This window comes from Staurois parvus, unplaced genomic scaffold (assembly GCF_062004578.1).
Source record: "Staurois parvus isolate SC_StPar_1 unplaced genomic scaffold, SC_StPar_1.0 ptg000166l, whole genome shotgun sequence".
Taxonomy (NCBI): Eukaryota; Metazoa; Chordata; class Amphibia; order Anura; family Ranidae; genus Staurois; species Staurois parvus.
In genome coordinates, this window is record NW_028317962.1 from 2,848,983 (window position 1) to 2,876,329 (window position 27,347).

At 40.4% G+C, this 27,347-nt stretch overlaps 1 protein-coding gene across 1 annotated transcript in view; it reads right to left on the minus strand.

The window, feature by feature from the left end:
- Positions 1-27,347, minus strand: part of BRINP2 (BMP/retinoic acid inducible neural specific 2) — a 395,372-nt gene that overhangs the window by 75,450 nt on the left and 292,575 nt on the right. Inside the window, exon 5 of the mRNA XM_089676328.1 lies at positions 6,646-6,751. Coding sequence (XP_089532454.1) covers positions 6,646-6,751 — 106 coding nt within the window. The remainder of the gene's footprint in view (positions 1-6,645; positions 6,752-27,347) is intronic.

Genomic DNA, 27,347 nt, shown 5'->3' on the forward strand with positions numbered 1-27,347 from the left:
CCATGTTAGGCCAAAAGCTGAATTAGAGAGGGATGACTGTGCAGAAGGGATAAAGAGGAGCTTCAGCCAATGGTTTGTGCTGAAACCTAAATCACTTGTAGAGAGTTTAAAAACATATTTCCTATACAAGTTGCTTGTTCACTGATTTTCCATGGGGGTACTTGTAAAAGTCAGGCAAAGTGGTTCTAAAGGCATTATCTGCATTAAGGCAAAAAAACCTTCTGTGCCAAAGGATCCCCCTCAGGCCCCCTTATACTTACCCAAGCCGATCTCAATCCAGTGCTGTGCCCGAGAGCAACGGTACTCTCTGCTCTCTTTCTGCTCACATGGCAGATTGATAACAGTGGGAGCCCTTGGCCCCTGCTGCTATCAAACAATTTTTTAGACACAGACAGTGTGGCTTGGAATCACACACAAATTCCCCATAGGAAGCGGCTTCCCATGGGGGCACTTGCTGAAGAAAAGGAGCCAGGAACTCCAGCAGGGGAACCCAGAAGAGGAAGATTGGCACTGTTATGTGCAAAACCATTGCACAAAGGAGGTAAGTATAAAGTATTTATTATTTCAATTTTTTTTTTAAATTAAGGTTTACAATTACTTTAAAACAAATGGTGATCAAATTTTAGGTATTATTTGTCCCAATCCAACCAGGGCTGTTTTTAAACATCATGCTTTCTAAATGATGATGTTCTTTTGTACAAGCTTTGTCCTTGTATCCTGAGCTTATTTTAGTAAGAACTGCTTGTGGTATGTACTGTTGGAGGCAGTGCAGGATCTGCTTTATAAGTCAAAGTAAGCCCAACAAAAAAAGAGAAAGGTTTCATGTTTTTCAAACTATAAAGAGTCGTCTGACTTCTCTCCACATACCCTCCATCTCTTCCCTCTACAGTGCTCTTGCTGCATATAACCAATGATGTCAAGAGGTAGCCAAGAAATAAAATGAGAAAAAAGTTATCATAGTTTGATAGTGAAGGTCCTGATTTATGTAGGTTATGGTATAGCTAATTGTAGTAAGTCGCACTCAATTGGACTTGTTCTGCAATGTTCATAGCTTATCTAAGCCATTTCATCAGTTCCAGTGTCAGGAAGATACTCCCACTTTATTTTGGAGAAATAGTAAAGTGGTATTAAACCCAAAAACAAAAATATAATATACAGTATTGCAGCTTACCAATTCTTAGATGTTATGGCTGCATTGTTTTTTGAATGCATTGTTTAATGTATTTTCTAGAGATGAGCGAATTATTCAAAAATTCGATTCGGCTGATTCGCCGAATTTGCGGGAGAAATTTGATTCGATGCGAATTTATTCGCTGCGAATTTAACTAATTAAAAGGGTTTCTAGGCTTCAGAGAGCCTTTATATTAGTGCAGAACACTGTACCTTTAATTTAAATGCCCTTGGAGTCTGCTGGGGAAGAGAAATAATACTGTCAGTCAGTATGACATGCAGATGAGTGCCGTCGATCTTAGAATCACCGCACACTTCACTCATTTGGGCAGTCACGGGGCACGACGAAGAAGAAGAAGAAGAAGAAGAATGAAAAGAAGAAGAAGAAGAAGAATGAAAAGAAGAAGAATGAAAAGAAGAAGAAGAAGAAGAAGAAGAAGAAGAATGAAAAGAAGAATGAAAAGAAGAATGAAAAGAAGAAGAAGAAGAATGAAAAGAAGAAGAAGAATGAAAAGAAGAATGAAAAGAAGAAGAAGAAGAATGAAAAGAAGAAGAAGAAGAATGAAAAGAAGAAGAAGAAGAATGAAAAGAAGAATGAGAAGAATGAAAAGAAGAATGAGAAGAATGAAAAGAAGAAGAAGAATGAAAAGAAGAATGAGAAGAAGAATGAAAAGAAGAATGAGAAGAAGAATGAAAAGAAGAATGAGAAGAATGAAAAGAAGAATGAGAAGAATGAAAAGAAGAATGAAAAGAAGAAGAAGAATGAAAAGAAGAAGAAGAAGAAGAATGAAAAGAAGAATGAAAAGAAGAAGAAGAAGAATGAAAAGAAGAAGAAGAATGAAAAGAAGAATGAAAAGAAGAAGAAGAATGAAAAGAAGAAGAAGAAGAATGAAAAGAAGAAGAAGAAGAATGAAAAGAAGAATGAAAAGAAGAAGAAGAAGAAGAATGAAAAGAAGAATGAAAAGAAGAAGAAGAAGAAGAAGAATGAAAAGAAGAATGAAAAGAAGAAGAAGAAGAAGAATGAAAAGAAGAAGAAGAAGAATGAAAAGAAGAATGAAAAGAAGAAGAAGAATGAAAAGAAGAATGAAAAGAAGAAGAAGAATGAAAAGAAGAAGAAGAAGAATGAAAAGAAGAATGAACTATATTACTATATCAGTCTCTAATGGATGCTGGAGAGTTAAACCCCCTAACACCTGCTGTGCCCATTATGAGGGGTTCCCACCATCCCTGTGCTGAGGTTCTGGGTATGCACACCTGCTGTGCCCATTATGAGGGGTTCCCACCATCCCTGTGCTGAGGTTCCAGGTCTGCACACCTGCTGCGCCCATTATGAGAAGTTCCCACCATCCCTGTGCTGAGTCCCTGGGTCTGTACACCTGCTCTGCCCATTAGGAGGAGTTCCCACCATCCCTGTGCTAAATTCCTGGGTCTGTACACCTGCTGTTCCCATTATGAGGGGTTTCTACCATCCCTGTGCTGAGTTCCCAGGTCTGCACACCTGCTGCGCCCATTACTAGGGGTTCCCACCATCCCTGTGCTGAGGTTCTGGGTATGCACACCTGCTGTGCCCATTATGAGGGGTTCCCACCATCCCTGTGCTGAGGTTCCAGGTCTGCACACCTGCTGCGCCCATTATGAGAAGTTCCCACCATCCCTGTGCTGAGTTCCTGGGTCTGTACACCTGCTCTGCCCATTAGGAGGAGTTCCCACCATCCCTGTGCTAAATTCCTGGGTCTGTACACCTGCTGTTCCCATTATGAGGGGTTTTTACCATCCCTGTGCTGAGGTCCCAGGTCTGCACACCTGCTGCGCCCATTACTAGGGGTTCCCACCATCCCTGTGCTGAGGTTCTGGGTATGCACACCTGCTGTGCCCATTATGAGGGGTTCCTACCATCCATGTGCTGAGATTCCGGGTCTGCCCACCTGCTTTACCCATTATTAGGGGTTCCCACTGTCCCTGTGTTGAATTCCTGGGTCTGTATGTACACCTGCTGTGTCCATTGTGAGGGATTCCCACCATTCCTGCACTGAGTACCTGAGTCTGTACATCTGCCAAAAGAAAGTTTCAGGATTTTGAAGGAGCAAAATACAGTAATACTGGAACAAAAATTAGCTGCGTGGTGGAGTTGCCAGAAGAAGAAGAAGAAAAGAAGAAGAAGAAGAATGAAAAGAAGAATGAAAAGAAGAAGAAGAAGAATGAAAAGAAGAAGAAGAAGAATGAAAAGAAGAATGAAAAGAAGAAGAAGAAGAAGAATGAAAAGAAGAAGAAGAAGAATGAAAAGAAGAATGAGAAGAATGAAAAGAAGAAGAAGAATGAAAAGAAGAAGAAGAATGAAAAGAAGAATGAAAAGAAGAATGAGAAGAATGAAGAGAAGAATGAAATGAAGAAGAAGAATGAAAAGAAGAATGAGAAGAAGAATGAAAAGAAGAATGAGAAGAAGAATGAGAAGAATGAAAAGAATGAAAAGAAGAAGAAGAAGAATGAAAAGAATGAAAAGAAGAAGAAGAAGAATGAGAAGAAGAAGAATGAAAAGAAGAAGAATGAAAAGAAGAAGAATGAAAAGAAGAAGAATGAAAAGAAGAATGAAAAGAATGAAAAGAAGAAGAAGAAGAATGAAAAGAAGAATGAAAAGAAGAAGAATGAAAAGAAGAATGAGAAGAATGAAAAGAAGAAGAAGAATGAAAAGAAGAATGAAAAGAAGAAGAAGAATGAAAAGAAGAAGAATGAAAAGAAGAATGAAAAGAAGAAGAAGAATGAGAAGAAGAATGAGAAGAAGAATGAAAAGAAGAATGAGAAGAAGAATGAGAAGAATGAAAAGAAGAATGAGAAGAATGAAAAGAAGAAGAAGAATGAAAAGAAGAATGAAAAGAAGAAGAAGAAGAATGAAAAGAAGAAGAATGAAAAGAAGAATGAAAAGAAGAATGAGAAGAATGAAAAGAAGAAGAAGAAGAATGAAAAGAAGAAGAAGAAGAAGAATGAAAAGAAGAATGAAAAGAAGAAGAAGAATGAAAAGAAGAATGAGAAGAATGAAAAGAAGAATGAAAAGAAGAAGAAGAATGAAAAGAAGAATGAGAAGAAGAATGAAAAGAAGAATGAGAAGAAGAATGAAAAGAAGAATGAAAAGAAGAATGAAAAGAAGAATGAAAAGAAGAATGAAAAGAAGAAGAAGAAGAATGAAAAGAAGAAGAAGAATGAAAAGAAGAATGAAAAGAAGAAGAATGAAAAGAAGAAGAAGAAGAATGAAAAGAAGAATGAAAAGAAGAATGAGAAGAATGAAAAGAAGAAGAAGAATGAAAAGAAGAATGAAAAGAAGAAGAAGAATGAAAAGAGGAAGAAGAAGAATGAAAAGAAGAAGAAGAAGAATGAAAAGAAGAATGAAAAGAAGAAGAAGAAGAATGAAAAGAAGAAGAAGAAGAATGAAAAGAAGAAGAAGAATGAAAAGAAGAATGAAAAGAAGAAGAAGAAGAATGAAAAGAAGAAGAAGAAGAATGAAAAGAAGAAGAAGAAGAATGAAAATAAGAATGAAAAGAAGAAGAAGAAGAATGAAAATAAGAATGAAAAGAAGAATGAAAAGAATGAAAAGAAGAATGAAAAGAAGAATGAAAAGAAGAATGAGAAGAATGAAAAGAAGAATGAAAAGAAGAAGTATTCCAGTACAGCAAAAAGTGTATCTGCAGAGAGCTCCGCTATTTCTGACAGTTCTCTGACAGTTCCTTCACATTTACAGCGGTTGAAACATTGTATCTGTTTCCGAATAAAAACATCTGTATCCTAAATGGAAACAAACAGATACAATGTTTCAACCACTGTACATGTGAAGGAACTGTCAGAGAACTGTCAGAAATAGCGGAGCTCTCTGCAGGGACACTTTTGCCGGCTGATCGGGAAAAATCCGATTCGTGCACCCGAAGTTGGCTAATATTCGGATTCGGCACGAATCAAATTTTTCCTGAAATTCAAAACGAATTCCACTTCGCCTGGTTCGATTCGCTCATCTCTAGTATTTTCACCTGGTGGTCTGGCCAATAAGTCTGTTATTTTTCACCTTCTTTTAACAGAACAAGCTGTCTAGCAAAACTGGCACTTAGAGGAATGAGGCAAACAATTTAACACTGACAGGGGTGCTTACAATGGTCATTTTTTTAATGTAAAACTTATATCCCAAAAGGATGAAAAGCTGTTGCTGTAGCTGCTCAAAAAGTGTCAGCTGGAGTTTGGCTTTGTTTCTTAGTCAAAATCACCTAAAGCCACTAGTGCATCTATCACTACCTCCTCCCTAGATTGACAATGCTGCTGTCCAAGGATGTGACTGCTGTTCCACCAACCAAAGTGGTGGCACCCAAAGACAGGAAGTGTGTTACTGGCCAGATCACCAGGTGAAAATAAAAGGAAGAAAGCCCAAAAAGGAAAACAAATGCAGCAACTATATTTAAGTTTTGGTAAGCTTCAATATATTCTTTTTTTTTAAAAAAAATCAAAACAAAAAAAGTAGGTTACGTTTTCATTAAAAAAAAATTATATATATATACACACAACTAGTGTAAGTCAAATTTTCTAATTAACTGTGCTTCACTGGAGACAAAGATACTCTGAGTATTCTTACAAGCTCTGCAAGTATCCAATGGCCATATGCACATGCAAAAACATACCAATAAAAACAAAGCAAAATAAATACAGATTAGACCACTTTAATAAATAAAATATAATAAAATTGCACTTACAATAAATTGACTTGAACAGGGCTTACCACCAATGTATGATATCAACAGGGGCACCTGGATATGCCGCCAGTTGCTAGATGATCTTTCACTTTGTAGACTGCATTGGAATTTAGGCAGGATGGTAAAACTGATGTGGTCACTAGGACAGCCAAAATGGAACAGGACGCAAAGGTGTCCCAGGCTGGTGTGATAAGGGGGACTGACGTTGTGTGACTGCTGAACTTCTACTAAGCACAGTCATGTTTTGGCAGGGGTCATGGCTCCGAAACATGTCAGTGCTTAGTGGAGGTACAGCAGTCACCTAGTACACAACGTTGGTCCCCTCTTCCACACCATTTAGGGATGTCTTTGCATCTTGTTCCATTGTGGCTCTCCCAGCGATGGCAGACTGAAGAGGGAGGGGCAGCACTAGGAGCCAATCAGTTGTGCTGGTTCAACAACTGCTAAAAGAAACATGCTGACAGTAGAAAAGAGGAAAGTAATGGCCTCATCCATCTGCTTTTGCTGCTTTACTGTCTAGGGAGGTGACCAGGCTGTATTGCATATCTACGACAAAATAAAATGACTCTGCTATGTGGCACAGCAGTATAAAACTCCGAACTGAATAGACAGAAATATAAATCTTTTGTCAGATAGAACAGCTCCCATGTACTTCAATTGTATATTTAGCTGTTTGGCTGCAATTCAACTTTAACGTGCAGCATGAAGAATCAGAGAGCCATGAACGAAGAAAAGAAAATATTATCCTTACCAAGAAGCTGCACTTTACTCTCAGGACCCATCACCAATACAGAGCTGACGGAATCCAGGTTGTCGTAGTTACTGCAGCCAAGGGGGCCAGTCCTCGTTTCAGTTACCTGTACAGAAACAGATTCAGTGTTAAGAGCCGAAATCATAAAATTCAATTATTTTCTGTTGTTACAGACATCAGTTACTCGCCTCCAATTCAAATCCCTAACTACTTCACTTGTCTTATGCCAGTCGCTGACATTGCCTTGACCTGAACACAAATTATGTATGCTTTTCCCAATAGATAATTCAGAGCTGTGCAAAGTAAATGACTAATTTCCTATTCATTTGCAGGCTGTTGAGCTATGATGGCTTTTAATAGGCCATCCAGATATTTTTTTCCCACGTATTAGGGCAAACTTTCCTACTGTATTCGCAAAAGACATTCTGCAGTGTTCTGATCATAATAATTACAAAAGTCACAAATAACAGCACACAACAATACACATTGATACAAAAGGTGAAAAAAGGCCTGCTTTTAAGAGGTCACAGAAAATAAGGATCATATGAATTTTATGCCCCTTTTCAAAATGTTGACAAAACCTTCACAGTGCTGACTGCTGTTATAACTGTGTGACCTCTCTTCAAATACGTTCCAGCATCATAACCAGAGGACTTCATTCTTTCTACTAACCTGAAGCTGATTTTGCAGCCCACAAACAGCCAAAGAATCTGCTGTTAGGAATTGAATATATGAACGTGGCTAGTGGCCAGAGTACTTGCATAATGCACAGGGGCGGATTGACCATTCGAGCACTAGGGCAGTAGGGGGCCCCATGAAATGCCCCTGGTACCTTTTTTATAGGCTTTTTTGAGTGTGGGCAAGGAGACAGTGGCCCCACGATCCCCTATTGCCCGGGGGCCCCATGAGTTGTCAGTCCGCCCCTGACAATGCACAATAAACAGCTTATGTTTAGAATTTAGTGATAAACATTGACTAAAATATCCTATTAATAAGGTAATTTGATTGACTTTATTAGAATGTATGTAAACCCAAATAATAAACCTTTCCTATTTGCTCCATTTTAGTCTGTTAAAGTGGACCTTCCCCCCTTTCATTAAAATTTATACTTGCATGTCTGCAGTTGATGTGAAGGCATCTAACACTGGTTTCTTTAAAGATTTTTACGTTTACTTACCTTTTTGTATGCCCACTTCTTGGTTTCTTTGAGGTATGGATGATGACCACACAGATGACCACTGCTAAGTCAATGTCATCAGTGCCTTTGGGGAGATCTCATCCTACAACAGTATTGTCCTACTGTTCATCTTTCATGAGGCCTCAATGCTGCCTGTGCTCATGCCCTGCCATTTTAATGTCACCAGTGGCCTGCCTCTTCTTCTTTGTACTCTATGCTGGCCCATCAATGACGCTGAAGTCTCAGATTTACTCCACAAGCGAGATGGATCACATGATGTCATGTGCCTCATCTTGTGAATGCACCATAGAAGATTACACTCATTTATTGGGAATAAAAAAAACTCACCCTCGGTTTGGAACCTTGGGTAAAGCCTTTTTTTCAACAGATGAATGTAAAGTCATATGCGCTGTGAGCTGAACTTCCCATTTCTCCTCTCTATCTACATATGTTCCTTTGTGGAATCCATTAGGAGCTGATAATAGTGTCACTGATTTCCTAGTGGATTTAGCAAAAGAAATGACTAAATTAAATCTCCAATGAATTGCACAAAATCCAAAAGCAGTATATACTTTAGTTAGAGAAGAGTGATAACACAGTGGTGATAATAAGACTGTGCATGTTGGAAAATGATTGCAACAATTATTAAGATGAGTCAAATTCAAGTAGTTTCTTTCTTAGTTGGACAATCTTTTTTGCACTACTAATAAATACGTGAAAGAGAAACTACCCGCTATAATAATTGTAATTCAATTCACCTATTTTTGTGATAGCACTTCTAGCACCGGGGTCTCCAAGCTTTTCAAACAAAGGGGCAGTTTACTGTCCTTCAGACTTTAGGGGAGCAGGACTGTAGCCAGTGGGGGTAGAAAATATCCCGGACCCAGCACCAATGAAAATAAACATTGCCTCAGGGTTGGTGGTCATTAGTAGGAGGAGTAGTGCCCTCATCATTGGTATTAGTAGGAGAAATAGTGCCCCAACATTGGTATCAGTGTGAGGAATAGTGCCCCATTGTTGATGTCAGTGGGAGGAATAATACCCTATCATTGATATTAGTGGGAGGAATAGTGCCCCATCATTGGTGCCAGTGGGAGGAATAGTGCCCCATCATTGGTATCAGTGTGAGGAATAGTGCCCCATCATTGGTATCAGTGTGAGGAATAGTGCCCATCATTGGTGTCAGTGGGAGGAATAGTGCCCCATCATTGGTGTCAGTGTGAGGAATAGTGCCCCATCATTGGTGTCAGTGTGAGGAATAGTGCCCCATCATTGGTATCAGTGTGAGGAATAGTGCCCCATCATTGGTGTCAGTGGGAGGAAGAGTGCCCCATTATTGGTATCAGTGTGAGGAATAGTGCCCCATCATTGGTGTCAGTGTGAGGAATAGTGCCCCATCATTGGTGTCAGTGTGAGGAATAGTGCCCCATCATTGGTGTCAGTGGGAGGAATAGTGATCCATCATTGGTATCAGTGTGAGGAATAGTGCCCCATTGTTGATGTCAGTGGGAGGAATAATGCCCTATCACTGATATTAGTGGGAGGAATAGTGCCCCATCATTAGTGTCAGTAGCAGGAATACTGCCTCATGACATTGGGGGGAGATTGACCCCAAGGGCCAGATAAAGGCTAGCAAAGGGCACATCTGGCCCTCAGGCCACAGTTTGGAGACCACCGCTCTAGCACATTGACAGGTGGACAACCCTGCCATTTTCAGTCTCCACCTCTCTGCCTTCACTAGATAATGACTCATCATCATCAGCTCTGCCCAACTAACAGGCAACAGAGTATTGTTAGAGAGGGCCAGACAATAGTAAAGTGAATATCCTAGCTGCAGAGTCAGAGAGGTGTGCAAACCATCAGACTAACTGAACAGAATTGGAAAAACATTCTTAAGCAAAACAATTCCCGTCCGTGTATGTTATCTACTAGTTTGTCTGAAGTTCAGTGTTATAGGTTTTGAAGCAATGACACACACCATTAATTCAATTCATAATTGCTCAGATCACTAAAATAAGAAAGCCCACAATTTCAGTCAAATTGTAGTGTGAGAATAGCGTAAAAAGCATGATATGGTAATTATATGGCGAGTCAACATCACACACCATTTGTCTAGTTTATAAATTGTTCCATTTTCTCTAATGGTGGACAAGTCGCTGCTGGTAATGTTTGTGGAGCACATTATTGCACAGTATGCTCAAGTTCTATTTTAAAATGTTTTCAACCAAGAGGAACACAACTAGCACCTAAGATTCAAACATTTTTCCAAATGAGAATTATATTATTATATATTTAAGGGAAAATTAGGGAAAACAATTTGAAAAAAAGCCTTGGAGTCAAGGATGAAGACTCCAAGACTGAAAATGCAGTTGGATTTGTTTTTAGGAGTGCAATGGGCTGTAAATTGATTATGAGGGCTACATAGGCTTCTTTCAACTATTCTGTACCTGTTCTTGTGATTAAAAAATTGCCCCTCATTAGTCTCATTATTTGACATTTTGTAAACATAAAGAAAAAAAGTAAAATAAAGAAAAAATAAAAGTGACAGTGTACGACCAACAATGAAATACACCAAAAAAAGGAAAACAATACAAAGGCAAATAATGCTAAATAAAATACTAAACTACCCTAAACACTCAGAAAAAAAAAGAAAAAAAGAGTCTACTCTTTTCTTCAAACAAATTGCACCCAAGAAGCTCAATAGGCGAAATTAAGAGTTTCAGCTGTAGTGAAATTTCATTGATGGCCAAATCAATTTTGCCAAAATCCCTCCAATCAAACCTAGTCAAAGGCACCTCCTTAGGAGATCATAAGCATTTCAGATACACCGTTCTTTGCAGTCAGCAGCAGAGGGCAAATGCCATTATAGGCAAGTTAAGGTATTAAGCCAAAATCTTTTGTGGCAAGCAAACAATCAGCATTGAGTGCAATGGGTCTTCCATGGAATGAATGATAAAATCAATGATTAGCCATATAAAAACTATGTATATTTTAATGCAATTGCTGTCTGTAGTTTTAATATTCACTGTATGTTACTACAACCTGAATTAGCCATTAAAATAAAAAAGGCAAATGATTTACGTAACGATATTTCCACATTGTCGCTACTGTTCACTACTAAAAAAAAATCAGGGCAATAAATTAGGAAATAGCTAAGCCAAAAGCCTTACTGGCATACTTAAATTCACAAAGAAACAAGTGTACGTATAGTTAGAACTAGCGCTCACCAGGAATCATAGCACTAACAATATGAATAATTTATGGTTAATAATAAATACACAATGGAGAAATATAGTTACAGCCTAAGCCAACATTAATAACTCTTAAGACAAAAGTTGGAGAGCACATAATCAAAGTACTGCTGCAGCTAGGAGCAGAAGCGATAATGGCTAAAGCGTAGGCTATTAGTCTCACATTAAGCTCGGAGCTATGGTAAACCTGGGTATAAAACAATGAAGTGTGATATGACTGAGACATAAGCAACACTAAATTAAAAAAAGAAGTACAGATAGGATAACAATCAACAGAAAACTTACCTAGCAGCATTTTGTTTGCATTGTTATTTCTATGTGAAATAATTTTTACTGCCATCCAAAAACAAAAATCTGACATTACGTTTTACTCTGTTATGTGTTGTCTAGAGGGTTGTTTAGGAGTGGAACTCTAGGCAAAAAATTAGGATCTCATTTATAATTACTAAAAATATACTGTATACAGTATACAGTCTGACCTAATCTTGCAATAAGTCCTACACATGTATTGTCCAACTTCCTAAAACTGAATAGTCAATATCAGTGTAGAAGACCAGACTTTGGTACCAGACTTTGTTCCTCCTCCCATAAGTAACCAGTCGAGCTGAGCCCAGCTGAGCCTCAATCACGCAGCCATTTTGATTTACGTAGGATCCTGCTGGCAGCAAGATTCTACATACAAAGTGGAAAGTATTCTATACGTACAGTATGTGAAGTGTGTGTTGTTCGCTGCAAATCTTCAAGCCTGACATGTAAATATCAGCACTGTATAGGCAACAGCGGTGTTGTCTCTGATTACACACTATTGGTGTTCACATGTCAGCCCCAAATAAGTCATTTATGCAGGGGTAACATAAGCGCAGAAAGACTTTGGTCGATTCTGAATGATTAAACACTGCGATCATTCTGTGTATGTGCCGCTATAAGTTGAATGACTTAGTCAGGGTCAACATGCAAACATCAATGCAAGGAAAGAAGAGTCCTATAAGCCGCACATTGCAGCAAAACCCTGTATGTAGAAAGTGATAACAGCTTCAGCCCAGGCTCAATCCAGGCCACACCCCCAATGCATTTTGTCCCACCCACGGGGCTTAGTCATGGCATCCCCATAGCTAAGCCTCATGGGTGGGGCAAAACGCATCGGGGATGTGGCCTGGATGGAGGTGTAATACCCTTACAGGTTTTTCATCTGTCTTGAGTTATGCCTAGTGATTAGGTGTATGGCCCTGGTTCCATCTATTTTGAGTGGCCCCCTTTTATCACCTTCTGCCCCATCTACAAGGATAAAACATCCCATGGGTAATTCGACTTTGTATACTACCATTTCATCTTTTATGGTTGCATGCATTTCCAGCACAATATATAATATACATTATACTTTTATAGCTCTTTTCTCTTTACTTTTGTGTATAGCTGGAGATTGTGGTCCCCCTTTCCCAACCGTTGGTTGGTGTGTTTTCTCTGGCTCCTTGGGGGTTCTGGCGCTGGACCCTGCGGCCTCTGGGGGCCTCCAGGTTGATGCTGAATGACCTGTTTTATGTTCTCTGGAAATTCATGTGAGCTACACAACTGCAATAATGGGTGCAATAGGGTATGCATAATGTTTGTACCATACTGTTCTACTCTCCTCTGTTTCCATTATAGGTACCGCTATACTCCCCCTGATGAGGATTATACATTAATCAAAACATGTTGGGGATATTGTACATTACAAACACATATAAGTGGCTTATACCACATTGTTATTGATGCTGGATTATGTTTTATGTTGCTCAGAGGTATTATGTTGTATAATTATACACAGATTGAATGCTAGAGCCCAAACTGATCTTTTATTGTTGTTTTTTTTTCATATGAAATTGTACCAATAAAATATCTTTTTTATATATTTATGTTGTTATGGCTGCTTAAAAGTCCCATGGGAGACAAATTTTCCTTGGAATCAGCGGCTGATAATAGAAGAGGACCTGCCAGAGCCTTGAGCAGCACCCGTAGTTTTGGTATTGGTTCACATGTAAACATCAATACTGTGTAGCTAGCAGCGGTGCTGCTGACTACATATTGTTGATATTTACATGTAGGTCATGAGCTGCGGTGCCAGCCAACAGGGTCCATGCATGTTACAGTATACGGTGTACACATTTAAACATTAGCACACATAATAAGGTTCAAATAGTTAAAAGACTTCTCTTTGTAGGATGAGGGGGTGTCCTAAACCAAACTGTACTGCATAGCTCCAGTGGAGGTCCATGACCTGACTATGCTAACTGGCACAATTTTGTTTTATGTAGTTTGACTGTAAAAACAAATTCTCAAACACTATTGCATGGACTAGTTGTACTTAGATTACAGACAGCTTCAGGCTGAAAGACTGTAAGTTTCTATGAGAAAAGCAGGAAAAGGAGCCATAACGGTATTGATAAACTAACAATTCTCAAGATAAAATAACAAAATAAGGCTTTTTCAACAGTTGAATGCACATTTCATGAAAAAAATAACAATTCCACACCTATGCTATATTTCCATTTGTAAACTGAAATTTAGTGGAAAAAGTAATCATAAGATAAAATAATGAAAGCCAAGATATTTCAATGGGGAACAAAAAATAAAAAAACAATATAAAAATTTGGTTTAACAATGTAGAAATCAAAAAGAAGCAAAACAATTTTAGTTTGCCTTCTAAAAAGAAAGAGAAAGACTGTCTTTATTGCTGTGTGGGTCAGCGTTGGGGAGATTTCCACGCTTTTCTTGGCAACTACTATGATAGAGACAGGCAGTCAAGGGGGAAGGGGTTAGTATTAAAGCCCCACACTTTTGAACAGATGACAGAAGGGTTAGAACCTTTAAACATTTTGATCCTATTTGAAGAGATTTAACTTCATTTCCTATTTTGATTAGCACTCAACATCTTGCGTCACCCTGTCAGGGATCCAGGTATGACCAGAGATGTGTGGACTGACACAGGGAAACAGCAGGTTTCAGAAATGATTAAATAATAATAATATTTATTATGAGCTGCACAAATTAAACAAACACAGTGAAAAACAAAACAAACCTTAAACTAATAGGTACGGGTGCAGTCAGGGCTGGAGAGGTGGAGTGGTCAGGCAGGCCGGGTCAGGAACAATCAGGCAGAAAGGTACAACGGGAGCAGGCAGAAGAATGGTCAGGAATAGCTGGGGTCAGTGCAGGCGGAGTTCTATCAGAGTCAGAGTAAGCAGGAGAGTCGAGCAGGCAGGAGACAGGATACAGGAAACAGGGCACATGGGAAACAAACACCAAGGCACTGACTGCAGGCCTGTCCATTCCTTAAATACACCTCCTGCAATCAGCCTCAGGTGATGGCTGATTGCAGGAGTGAGCTTCTGGTTGCTGAGAGCACCCGCTGGCCAGCCCTGGTACTGCAGCCCACAAGGCAGGTGAGTCCCACCACCATTGGCGAGTCCATTCCTGACACACCCATTGGATGGTGACCTCTTTAGGCAACCCTGCAGACTGTTTTTCCTTCTTTGAAGATGAACAATGCTTGGAGGAAAAGGAGGACACAGAACGACTTTGCTTGGCTGCAAAGGCCAGATCTTTAAGCCTGCCCCTGAGAGACCAGGATCTGAATGCTGAGTTAGGAAGCCAGGAGAGGGTCCGGTTATTTGCTGCCTGCTTGGAGAACAGTGAGCCTGAAGACAGAGTTAGCAAGAGACACAAGACTGCTGGTGTGTGTCTGTAGCTAGGAGCCAGGACAAAAGAATTGCAGTGCTGCTGAGAATGGACCAAAAGCTGCTATGCTGAGAGCTGCTGCGTGAAGGGACCAGTGGGAGGAGACCACATGCTAGTACCACCACTGTTGTTGTAAGAGATTGCCTGGGGTCCATGGAGGGGACTAGCGACTATGGATGAGATCCAGGGTGAAGATTGCAAATGACCTTGTTCTGGTGAGAGTTGCTGCTGCTGGGATCCTGGCTTGAGAGGGAAACCTTTCGCTGACCTGTGTGGAACTGTCGGGGACCCAGAAACCAACTACCATGGTGAGTGGCCACTTGGCTACTGACTTACTCTTTGCCTGTTTAGTGGGATAGCACTGCCCTTTTCCTGGGATTACCTTGGACCCTTTAATTTGGGAGCACCCTTGCTTGTGTGGGATTAAAAAAACACTTTTTATAGAACACTCTAAAAAGAACTATAGACCCCAATAATGGAAAGATGGGACCAGTAGGGCAACCCACAGTGCTACTAACTCACTTTCCTTCCACGTGACTTTAACCTGTCAATAAGTTTCCAGGTGTGTCAATGGCCATTTGGGTCCATGTACAAGACATGTCATCACTAATGCAAGGCAAGAGGACCCAAGCAATCCAGCAGCTTCTCCAGTGGTAGTACTATAACCCGAAAAGCAAGAGAGTAAATATAAACAGGTGCACATAGCAATAATGACCAGAGGTTTTACCCTACTGAGATACATAAATAAATAATAAAAAATTGGGCTAAACTTCAAGTTTTAGAATATATACAACTATCAAAACCCCTACATCATAAAAAGTAGAAATGATGGAGTTCTTTGAAGATCACATGCTTAGGTTTGTTATAAAAGCATTGAAGTTTTTATAGTGAACAACACAGATGTGACATGTCAGCAGTTCCTAATCAGTTAGCGAGCATTGAGATGTTGAAAAATTTGATACTGAACAAAGGTGAGAGACGAGGTTGATGAAGTGACGATCGCAGCTACTAGATAAAAACATCCACTGTCAGGTGCTAAACAATGTCACAGAGTTTCAAGAGGTATTATGTTTGTTAGAAATCCAGCCATTCTTTGTGTTATGTGGCATGCGCTGTGATAGCAGGGAGGGGATTCAGCAGGCATTTTATCTATTGCCACACAGGAGGGACATTTTCGAATGCACATGCGGCCACAAGGATATTGCAAAATGAAAAAGTCAGAAAGGAAGCTAATTAGATTGAATATAATTGCCAAAAAATGCAAAACAATGTTATATTTAAAACATATAACTAAAATGTTATAATTAAAAAATGAAAAACAAAATGGAATGAAGACAAACTTGCAGCATATCTAAATTTAAAAAAAAAATCATATATTGCAGCTTAGCATGAGGTGGCGGCATTAGTTTTCACTTTTCTTTTCAAACTTTTTTTTCTATCTTTTTCACCTTATAATTCTGGGAATAACCTACTTTCTGTCCCTGGGTGGCTTTGCTTGTTCCTTCTTTGTAGCTATGGAGGGAGCCATGCTCGTCACCAGGCTGCTCTTCTGATTTGGACTTCAAATTGGTCTTGTTCTTCTGATCTCAATTATGTGGCTGTGGGGGCTGGGGGGATTAGCATTTTACAGAAGATAGGTTAGGTGGAAGATAAAGTAGGTTTCTGTTTAATTCATAGGAAGTGGCAAGGACGCTGCATTGCTGGCAAGATCAACAGGTGTTTTCTGTACTTTATTTATTTATTTCAGGTACTTATATAATGCCGTAAATTTACGCAGTGCTTTGCAGATATATTGTACATTCACATCAGTCTCTAACCCTCAAGGAGCGTACAATCTACAGACCCTAAATTACATTTACACATACATATACTAGGGCCAATTTAGACAGGATCCAATTAACCTACCAGCATATCTTTGGAGTGTGTGAGGAAACCAGAGTAACCGGGGGAAACCCACACAGGCACAGGGAGAACATGCAAACTCCAGGGAGGTGGTGCCATGGTTGGGATTTGAACCAACGACCCTAGTACTGCCAGGCGGAAGTGTTTACAATTTAGCCACTGTACTGCTCTTCCAAGAAAATGTTTTTAACCACTTGCCTTCCAGAAGGTTGTACCCACTTCATGACCAGAGAAGTTTTTACTACTCAGCACTGTGCTACTTTAACTGGCAATTGCACAGTTATACAACAGTGTACTCGTATGAATTTCATTTCTATTTTTTCACACCAATAGAGCTTTCTTTTGATGGTATTTGATCACCACTGGGTTTTTTTTAATGATATAAACAAAAAAGACCAACATTTTTAGAAAAAAAACCCCAATATCTTCTACTTTAAGACATATCCAATAAAAAAAATCATATTTCTTCATAAATTAGGGCCAACATGTATTCTGCTACATGAGCTCTTAGTATTCCCTCCAGCCTTCTCCATCAAGATCAATAATACAACCATCAGTCCCTCCCCTCATGCCAGGGTACTAGGTGTAATCCTAGACTCCCATCTGTCCTTTCAGCCCCAAATCCAATCGCTGTCCAAATCTTGTAGATTTCACCTCCTCAACATCTCCAAGATATGCCCGTTCTTAACCTCGGAAACTACTAAGCAACTTATTCACTCCCTTGTTATCTCTCACCTTGACTATTGTAACTCCCTCCTCATTGGCCTACCTCATCGCAGGCTATCCCCTCTTCAGTCTATCATGAATTCTGCTGCCAGACTCATCCACCTTACTAACTGTTCCAAATCTGACACCCCTCTCTGCCAATCCCTCCACTGGCTTCCCATTGCCCAACGGATAAAATTCAAAACATTAACAATAACATATAAAGTAATTTATAACTCTGCCCCAAATTACATCACCGATCTTGTCTCCAAACATCACCCAAACCGTACTATCCGCTCCTCCCACGACCTCCTGCTCTCTAGCTCCCTTGTCTCTTCATCCCATGCTCATCTCCAGGACTTCTCCAGATCTTCCCCCATCCTCTGGAACTCTCTACCCAAAATTTATCAGACTGTCGCCTACTCTGCTCACTTTTAGGCGATCTCTGAAAACCTATCTCTTCAGGGAAGCCTATCCTGCCCTCAGCTAATAATGGAGTCTTCTACTCCTCCTACCAATTCATCCACCACAGTTACTACCTTTTGTACCACTAGCCCCTCCCTCTTAGATTGTAAGCTCCAAGGATCTGTATTGTTGCTGTATTGTCTCCCGTTATATTGTAAAGCGCTGAGCAAACTGTTGGTGCTATATAAATCCTGTATAATAATAATAATGTCTTTGGTTAAACAAAATCCCAATAAGTGTATATTAATTGGTTTGTGTGAGCGTTATAGGGTCTACAAACTATGGTATATATATACTGGAATGTACGCAGCTTTGATGCTGTGCTGTTAATGGCAGTGACCAGGGACTTATAATGGGACTGTGATAGGGTGGCAGACAATCTGGCGCTAGCTGATGCTGGCTTGGAGGTACACTAACTGACTGACACTAACATCAATAGTGACACTAATACAGTGATCAGTGCCAATAATTTACACTGTTACTGCACTAATGACACTGGCTGGAAAGAGGTTATTTGCATGCCTATCAATGTGTAATGTGTGTAATATCAGCTGATTTTACTTTACTTTATGGATGTTTTTTCTCTCCCTGCTTTGCAGATCATTGTTCCTGTACGTTTTGCAAATACAGAACTCTGTGTGTGATTGGACACAAAATCATTGGCTGAAATCAGCTGCTGAACTCGTGCTGTGTCCAATCACATCACAGGTCAGCAGAGGGCGTGCGTGCGCATATATATATATATATATACTTGCACCTGAATTGCATTTTTTTGGACCCATAGACTTTAAAGTGGAACCAAACTGTATCTGGAATGCTGGAGAAGCAAAGTTGAGAGCCGGTGACTGACAATAACTGCTCACTGAAGACTGAGAACTGAGCAATCAGTGGTCTTTGATCACTCAGTTCACAGTCTTAGAGGCAGCGGGGGGGGGGGGGGGGAGGGCAGATGCCACATTGGATCAAGGATGCATCCACCTAGGTGAGTACGATGGTTTGTTTTGTTAAATCCCCTACTTCTATTTTATTTTTTCTGGCTACGATCATTCTATGGATGAATGGGGTCAAGTGTTAAAGTACACTTAATCAGCATCGTTCTCTCAGCTCTATAAAGTAAGCATAATGTGTAAAAATGTTACCTTTGGTATAGCAAAATGGCACCCATCCACACACTGGAATAGGGTGGGCTCCTCTTAGTAATAAATGGCTTCAGCTTGGTTTTCCACCGATGGGCGATCCCCCTCTAACATGTTTTGCCCAATAGTGACTTAACCATAGAGGTTCCATTTTGTTGTAGTCCTCGATGTGTCTGATGAGCCAGTATTCAACTCAACCAGCACCTGCAAACACAGTAGCCAGTTGGCTGGGATAACAGATTGGGGCATTTGAACGGAATCAAGTTTATTTTGTTTTGGTCTACTAAGTAATTATCTTTGTTATGTTTAAAAAGTCTAGGCCATGCTACATGCTGCTTAAGCTATCTCAGTAACTTTCTATGCTTGTAAAATATTTCAGAGTGTTTGGCCTTCATGTGGAGTAGCTCTTCCCCAGGCCTTAATGTACTGATCTGTGTGTGAGAGTGGAACCTCACAAGACTTTAGAGGTTGTGAGGGAAAAAGGAATCATAAAAGTAAACTTTTTCTATTCAGTCCAAACTACTTAGAAATGGCAGTTGCAGAATATATATTTTCTCATAAAAAATTCAAGAAATGTGCAGAGCAGACTGTAGATTCTCTAGTATGTAGGTACTTCAAGCTGAAATGGGATATCATTTATTTACAGTGTTTTCTGTGTGATCATAATGCAAGGTCCACCTTAAAGTATACCTTTCAGTAACTTTGCAAGCCTGCAAGAATATATTCCCGACATGTCAAAATATACAGCAACAGAATAACTTTTCTAAAAAGCCAAGCCTTTTATAATTAAAAAGCAGCCATTGAACTCCAGCCAGTGTCTTTGCTTAGGTGGGTTGAGGTTATCGGTCTGCTGCAGGCAGGAGGAAGCAGTTCATTAAAGTGTTATTAAACCCCAAAAGAAAAAAAAAACCTATAGCGCCGCAGACCTCAACACTTACCAGGTTTGCCTTGTGGTTTTCTTTAAAACCCTGTAATTACTTTGCATGCCAACTTTAAAAAAAGAACTCTCCCAGTTCCTGCTTTAGGGTGGCTCCATCCCTTTGCTGGGACCTATGGAGCCACCTCTGTATATGGACTCCAAGCTGGGACTGCAGTCAAGTCTACAGCGACATGCCACTCCCCTGCTTCTTCTTTCTTCAGCAGTTTGATTGACAACAGCTTGAGACTGCAAAGTCCAATAGACTGGTACCCTGTGATGTGCTCAGTGTGCATGCCTCCCTGCCCAGAAGTTCGGGGAAACAGCACAGAGTGCTTTGGGGCTGTAGCCAGTGATTCATGGAGTAAGTGTGGAAAAATATTAAAGTTGAACTTTTTTTAAAGGAATTTTCACTTTTAAGAATCTACCTACCCTCCTCTAACAATATTGGAGGAACATTTTTTTGTGGGGGTGAGCGGGTGCCTAGTTTTGGCAGGTACCAGCTCCCACTTTCACTGGAACCGCCTAGGCGATTCCACCGAAAGTTGTCTCCCCTTCCCCCCAGCCGCAACCTCTTAGGACTCACAGGTCCCAAGAGGTTGTGGGACCATTCACAGTGCGACTCGTGCATGTGCAATGGAAAGTCATAAAGGAATGACAGCCGGCTTGCCACACTAGACATGCTGGAGCAAGGGACTAAAAGACCAGTGGAGAATTGACGCAGTAAGAATCTCTGGACAGGTAAGTGTCCTTATATTAAAAGTCAGCAGCTTCAGTATTTGTAGCTGCCGTTTTTTGTTTTTTTTACAGACTGAAAAACCTTTTTAGTTAAAAAGGTATTGTGGAATGTTTCCCACCCCATCTGAGTGGATACATTTTAAAAGTATAAAGTTAATAATGTTGTTCATAAAATAAAGTAAATAAAGATAAAAAGTAAAACAAATTAAATGTAAATAAAATAAATTAAAAAAATTACATGGCTCAATTTCTCCTTTACAATTCACGGGCTGAAAGAGAGAAAAACATTCAGTTCCCCCATCCAGGTTAACAGTGTGGATGGAGGAATTTCCCTTGTTAGCTATTGCACCTGCAGCTGCCTGAATACAGTGGTGCTAAATAATGACTATATCTCATGGGATGCAGGCACTGTTTGGCCAATTTTCCAACCATGTAGAAATGAAGAAATACCAGTACATCAATGTAAATCAGCAAAGTTGCTATTCCTTATTATAGGACAGTGAAATACAGCCAAAAGAACACCAACGCGTTTCGTCCTTTTCAACATTCTAACCAGTTCAGTCAAATTGTGTTGATGCTTGCAGCGCCACCCATAGCTTAAATTTCAGCCAACTCAGCAGAAATCAGAAGAAATTTAAGCTGTGTATGATCAGCTTTAGTTCTCCCACGTAAACCAGACTACAATGTGTAAAGCTAGGCTCATACAACGGCAGTCTCTGAAAATCGATCTGCGGCAGATCACTTTTCAGATGGTGATAGAACAATGGCTTCCAGCGCTGCTTTTTTGCTTTTTTTGTGGGGCGTCCGAATAGTGATTCTGTATGGAAGTAATGGTCTACAACTGGTCCTGCTGAATTCAGTGATTGGTGCCTCCTGTCAACTTGACAAGCTGACTTACATGTCCCATGGCATGTGCCCTGTTAGGCTTTCAGTGGACTGTTGCCTGCATTTTTACCACCTGTTTGAACTAGGACATTTACAATCACGGCCAACAGCAACCCATGCAACAGGAATGATATGATCATATGATCTTTGAGCCATCATTTCAGCCCAAGAATGAGGTGCTGACCCTAGATGATGCCTCATTAAAGATGATACTGTCCTCCTGGAAAGGAAAGCAGAAGCAGCATTGTCAGGGGGGGTTACTGTGATCTGTAAGAGGTAATAAATACCTGTCATTGTTATATTTACATATTACATAGCAGACATGCACCTAACATGAAAAAGTATATCTGACATTAGGTCCACTTTAAGAGAGTAATGAACTGAGAATAAAGGACATACTCTTGTATCTGACAATTGTTATTTGTGCTTTTGGAGAATGCAGGTAAAGAATACCTGATTTATTACAGATCTCCATAAGAAGCAAGATCAGTGTTACCAGTCTGGAGAGTTAAGTAAGAACAGAAATGGGATTTCAACAGACGTCACCTCTGCTGAATACTAGATGAGATCGGCACATGAAAATTTAAAGAAGGGTCAAAGAAACATAGTAGAAGAATAAGAAATAGTACAAAGTTGTATGTGTAGGAATATGGTAATGAGACATAAAGTCAACATTAAAGTGGTATTAAGCACAAAAACAAAAATGTATTATTTTTCAGCTTACCAATCACTAGATGTGATTGCTGCTATAGTTTTCTTTTTTTTAAGCTTTTTGTGTTCCTTTATTTTCACCAGGTGTCCTGCCAGTAACACAATTTCTGTCCTATGGTGTTTCCATTCTGGATGGAGGAGCAATGGAGGCACCTTTGGACAGCATAATTGTCAGTCTTGGGGGTGTAGTGTTAGATGCACTAGCAGAAAAAAATAAAGCTAAACAATAAATAGATTTGGTGGTGTCTTGGACCTCTACTGTAACAGATTAGTAGCATTGATCGTACTTGTCTTAATATGGTTGGCATTTGGAGAAACGCTGTATTTACCCTAGTGGTACTGTACTGCTCATAACTGGAAAAAAATAATTAGAAGTGCATTATGATTAAAGTAATATTAAAGGCTCACATATTTCACATTAATACAAGCTTATAAGCACTATTGCCATTCCACAAGTTTACATTTGTGCCCAAGCACTCTCAGTTTACACGTAACACAGCTGCTATGTCCTGATTGCTCAGCGATGCTTTCCTGAACTTCCTGTTAGGGAGAGCATGCACTGGCTACTTTAAATGAGCCTCTCCCATCCTCTGTAACCCAGCTGCTATGTCCTGATTGCTCAGCAATGCTTTCCTGAACTTCCTGTTGGGGAGAGCATGCACTGGCTACTTTAAACGAGCCTCTCCTATCCTCTGGAACTCCCTAACCTAGTATATCCAGTCAGCCCCCACCCTGTCTGCCTTTAGGCAATCTTTGAAAACTCACTTATTCAAGGAAGCCTATCCCACCTCTGCCTAAGAACTGCACTTGAGTCACCTCCATCAGATCATCCCCCGCAGCTATCACCTTTTGTGCCACCTCCCCCTTCCTTTAGATTGTAAGCTCCATGGGCAGGGTCCTACTATTTCTTCTGTACTGAAATGTATTGTAATTGTACTGTCTCTTTATATTGTAAAGTGCTGCACAAACTGTTGGTGCTATATAAATCCTGTATAATAATAATAAATGGGACCATTCACAAGGAGCTAAGCAGTCTCAAGCTGCTATCAATCAATTAGCTTGGACCAGGGAAGAGTAGGTGCATGGCTTGTCATTTCTAGGCTCTGGGGCTGTTTGTGACAGTCAGCCATGAGTAAAGGTGGCTCCATAGGACAAGGCCATGGTACCACCCTAAACCAGGAAATCTGCTTCGCAGGGGCGGACTGACAACTCATGGGGCCCTCGGGCAATTGAGGATCATAGGACCCCTGTGTCCTTGCCCAAACTCAAAAAAGCCTATGAAAAAGGTACCAGGGGCATCTCATGGGGCCCCCTACTGACCCCGGGGCCTCAGGCAGTGCCCGAGTTTCCAAATGGTCAGTCCGCCCCTGCTGCTTCGTTGATCTTTGTGCTCAGTGAGGAAAACATGCAAGATTTAAAAAATATGGCATTTCTTCTGTTTTCACCTGGTGATCTGGCCAGTAATACACCTCCTATATTAGAGCACCCTCACTCTGGATGAAGGAGCAACAGAGACACCTTTTGATAGAAGCATTGCCAGTCTCGTAGAGGGGAATGTTAAATGAAGATTTAGTTCCACTAACACATTGAAATCATACTCCAGTTAATATCATAATGTTCTCCTGAAGAACCTTCTATTCCTCTGAAGACATCTACATGGATGAAATGCGTAGGACAGGGTTTGGGGCTGACGTCATCACACGCACATGCTGGTCCGAGCTGAAGACGAACTACACCATAAAGCTGTTGTATATACATCTCTGTGAGCACATTTTATTGCAATTAAGAGCTGTTTTGTTTAAAATATGTTCCTCTATTCCGTTTTTTCAGTGGCGTAATATGCTGCGTGGGGGCCATGAGACATACAAGGTAACTAACATTTATAAGAGGTGAAAATTGAAGAGCTGGTGGTGCGTATTGATAGTTTAGTTGTAGTTAAATTGGTGGGCATCTATATCCTCAAATACTGTTGACCTCTTATAATTTGAGGTCTTCAGCTCCGGTAAGCGGATTAAGCCCCCGGTCACATCAAAGCCAATTTTGAAACCGTGCAATGTACAGTGAAGTCACACGATTTTAAATTCGGGTGACCTGTCGATTTCAATTGCAATTTGCAAGACACAGATGTCTTGCAAATTGCAACAAAAGTAGTACATGCACTACTGCAGAAATCGGTACGGCTCCAACCGAGTTGGCACCGCACTGATATGACCGCTCTAATAGCGGACAATAGGGTGGGACTTGGCATACGATTTGCAAGTCGCATGGCATGTTAATTGCATACCAAATCGCACCCGATGTGACCAGAGTGTTAGGCTGTATTTGGTGAAGGAGTATGGGGATCAGTTGGTGTTTATATTGCTTTATATGTTTTTGATTTGTATGTAAGCTGATCACACTCGATGCCAGATAATTGTTAAGGGACAGCACATCAATTTACTATTTACTTTGATTTGGTGTGTATCCGGACACTGTTTAGAGTGCAGCATCCCTTATTCCTCTTTTTCACTTTCACTATATCACAAACATAACTTGTGTATTTTTTTTCATTATCTGTTAATATTGCAACTTTTACACTTTGAAATATCTTTGTACAGGTCCACTGAGCACATGGAGAAAGATTTACAAACAGAATAACAAGTTTTGTGGTTCATTATGCCATTGAAGCTGGCCATACATGGATTCAAATGTTGCCGGTTCAGCAGGGACTGTCCCAATTTCAATCCATCAGCAGGCTGGTTGTACACAAGTCGGTCTATCAATTGGACAGCCTGTTGGGTTTTTCCCGAATGGTCAGCGCCACCGGCTGTAGCTGGCAACACTAATCATTGTTTTCTGATGTGGAGAAGGCTCTCCAGCTGTGGAATACAATAGCTCAGCAGGAAGGATTCCATATCCACATTGAATGTGTGGATGGATGAATGTTTTTTTTTTTTTTTTTTTTTATTCAACCTGAAAGTATCATGTATGGTCAATCTAAGCTAGTGGTATGCAAACGGGCTGAAAACAAGGAATTTAATTGCATTGTCAAGTACAATGAGCCCAGGTAACACAATGGCTTCAACGAAGAAATGTGCATTCTGATTTATTATGTCCTCCAAGACTGTCTCTAGAACCGGAGATGTCCTTGTGCCTTGCTGCAGATTTTCTTCTGCTCACCTTTAGTATAACATTGTATAATTCAAACGTTACACTTGAAATGATAGAACTTGTTCATGGCTGGACACCGAAGCCAAGCTTCGCCAAGATGGATGCCATGAGGCTAAATGGTCAAGTGATATAAATCAAGGCACTTAGTACTATGCAGATGGCACAGCCTACAAAATATGCAGAATCACGCTTTTTCCTTTGCTAGTTATCTGATTAGGAGGTGATTATTAAAAGACACAATACAGTGCCAGAATGTTGCAGTAAAATATATTAAAAATATATATCACATTATTCAACTGAGCTGATGATTGCGCTGGCATCAGCTTTATCAAAATTAAACTGAAATTAAAAAATATATATTTAACTCCCCATTCTACACTAAAAAAATGTTTGGGATTTCCAGACAACTTTACAGTTCTAGTATATGAAAGATTTCCTAAAACATTTACAAACTTGCATCTATGTGGATCCACACCCAGGGGTGGACTGACAACTCATGGGGCCCCCCGGCAATAGGGGTCATGGGGCCCCTGTGTTCTTGCCCAAACTCAAAAAAGCCCATGAAAAAGGTACCAGGGGCATCTCATGGGGCCCCCTACTGACCCCGGGCCCTCGGGCAGTGCCCTAGTTTTCAATTGGTCAGTCCGCCCCTGTCCACACCTCTGTAGAACTGGACATGATTGCTGTGCAGATTGTTGTCCTGCACTACACTAAATAAAGTGTATGTAAACCCTAACTAGCTTCCTTTATTTATAAACGCAAAAACAAAAAAAAACAAAAACAAAGATGTGGTGGCTGTATTCCTTTTCATTTTGTACTCTTTTGTCCCTCTGTTTTCACCTGGTGATCTGGCCAGTATTAGAATGCCCCCACTCTGGATGAAGGAACACAGGGGTCACAGCAGACAGCAGCATTGTCAGTCTTGAAGGGGGGAGGGGGTTGGATTACTAGCAAATTTAAATACATCAACATGGAGCTGCACTCCAGCTAACACTTTATAATCAGTTACAGCAAACAGTTTTTTTTTCTTTTGGAATAAAAGTTTACATAAATAAATAAAGCTAATCATTGTAAACACTCTGCATGTGTTCATTGGTTTGTCTCATCCCTGTAAATGATACATCCTGCTGGAGAGCTTGTTCTTTTGAAAAACAACAGACTTGGAAGAAATAAAGCCTTAAGAAGAAAGCAAATGCAGACATCACATCTACAAATCGGTAGGCTGCAATATAATAAATGTTTTTTTTTTTTAGGTTTAATACTGCTTTATATCATTGGCGGATCTAGGGGAGGGGGTGCTGGGGCGGGCTATGACCCCCAGATTTTAGTTTTGTGTTGGGACGAGGAGCTCTGCTGCCTGTGCTCAAGTTGTGTGCAGTGCAGGGATGGGAGAAGGAGGAATGCTGATTGCCCTGCCAAAAGTGACCCCTGTCCTCTGCCCTGCCAGCAGTGACTCCTGTCCTCTGCCCTGCCAGTTATGACCACTGTCCTCCACCCTACTGTCCCCTGTCCTCAGCTCTGCTGACCCCTGTGCCCTCCCATGCTGACCCCTGTACATTGCCCTGCTGACCCCTGTACACTGCCTTGTTGACCTCTGCTCACTGCCCTGCTGACCTCTGTACATTGCCCTGCCGACCTCTGTGCTCTGCCCTGCTGACCCATGTACACTGCACTGCTGACCCCTTTACACTGCCCTGCTGACCTCCCATTCTCTGCCCCCTGACATTTTTTACTGCACTCCCATATCAGACAGGCTAGATCCAGCCCTGCATTAAATATACAATTGAAAGGGTTTGATTTATCTGTTCAATAAGTGCAAAAATACCTGTTGATCATGTCAGAAATCCAGAGATGTCCTGTGCACACTTCCCACTTTTGATGCTATCTCAAGGAGTCTACTTAGACCTCCTAGTTCTTAGCATGAACTACAGAACAATTGTTGTCTGTCTTAT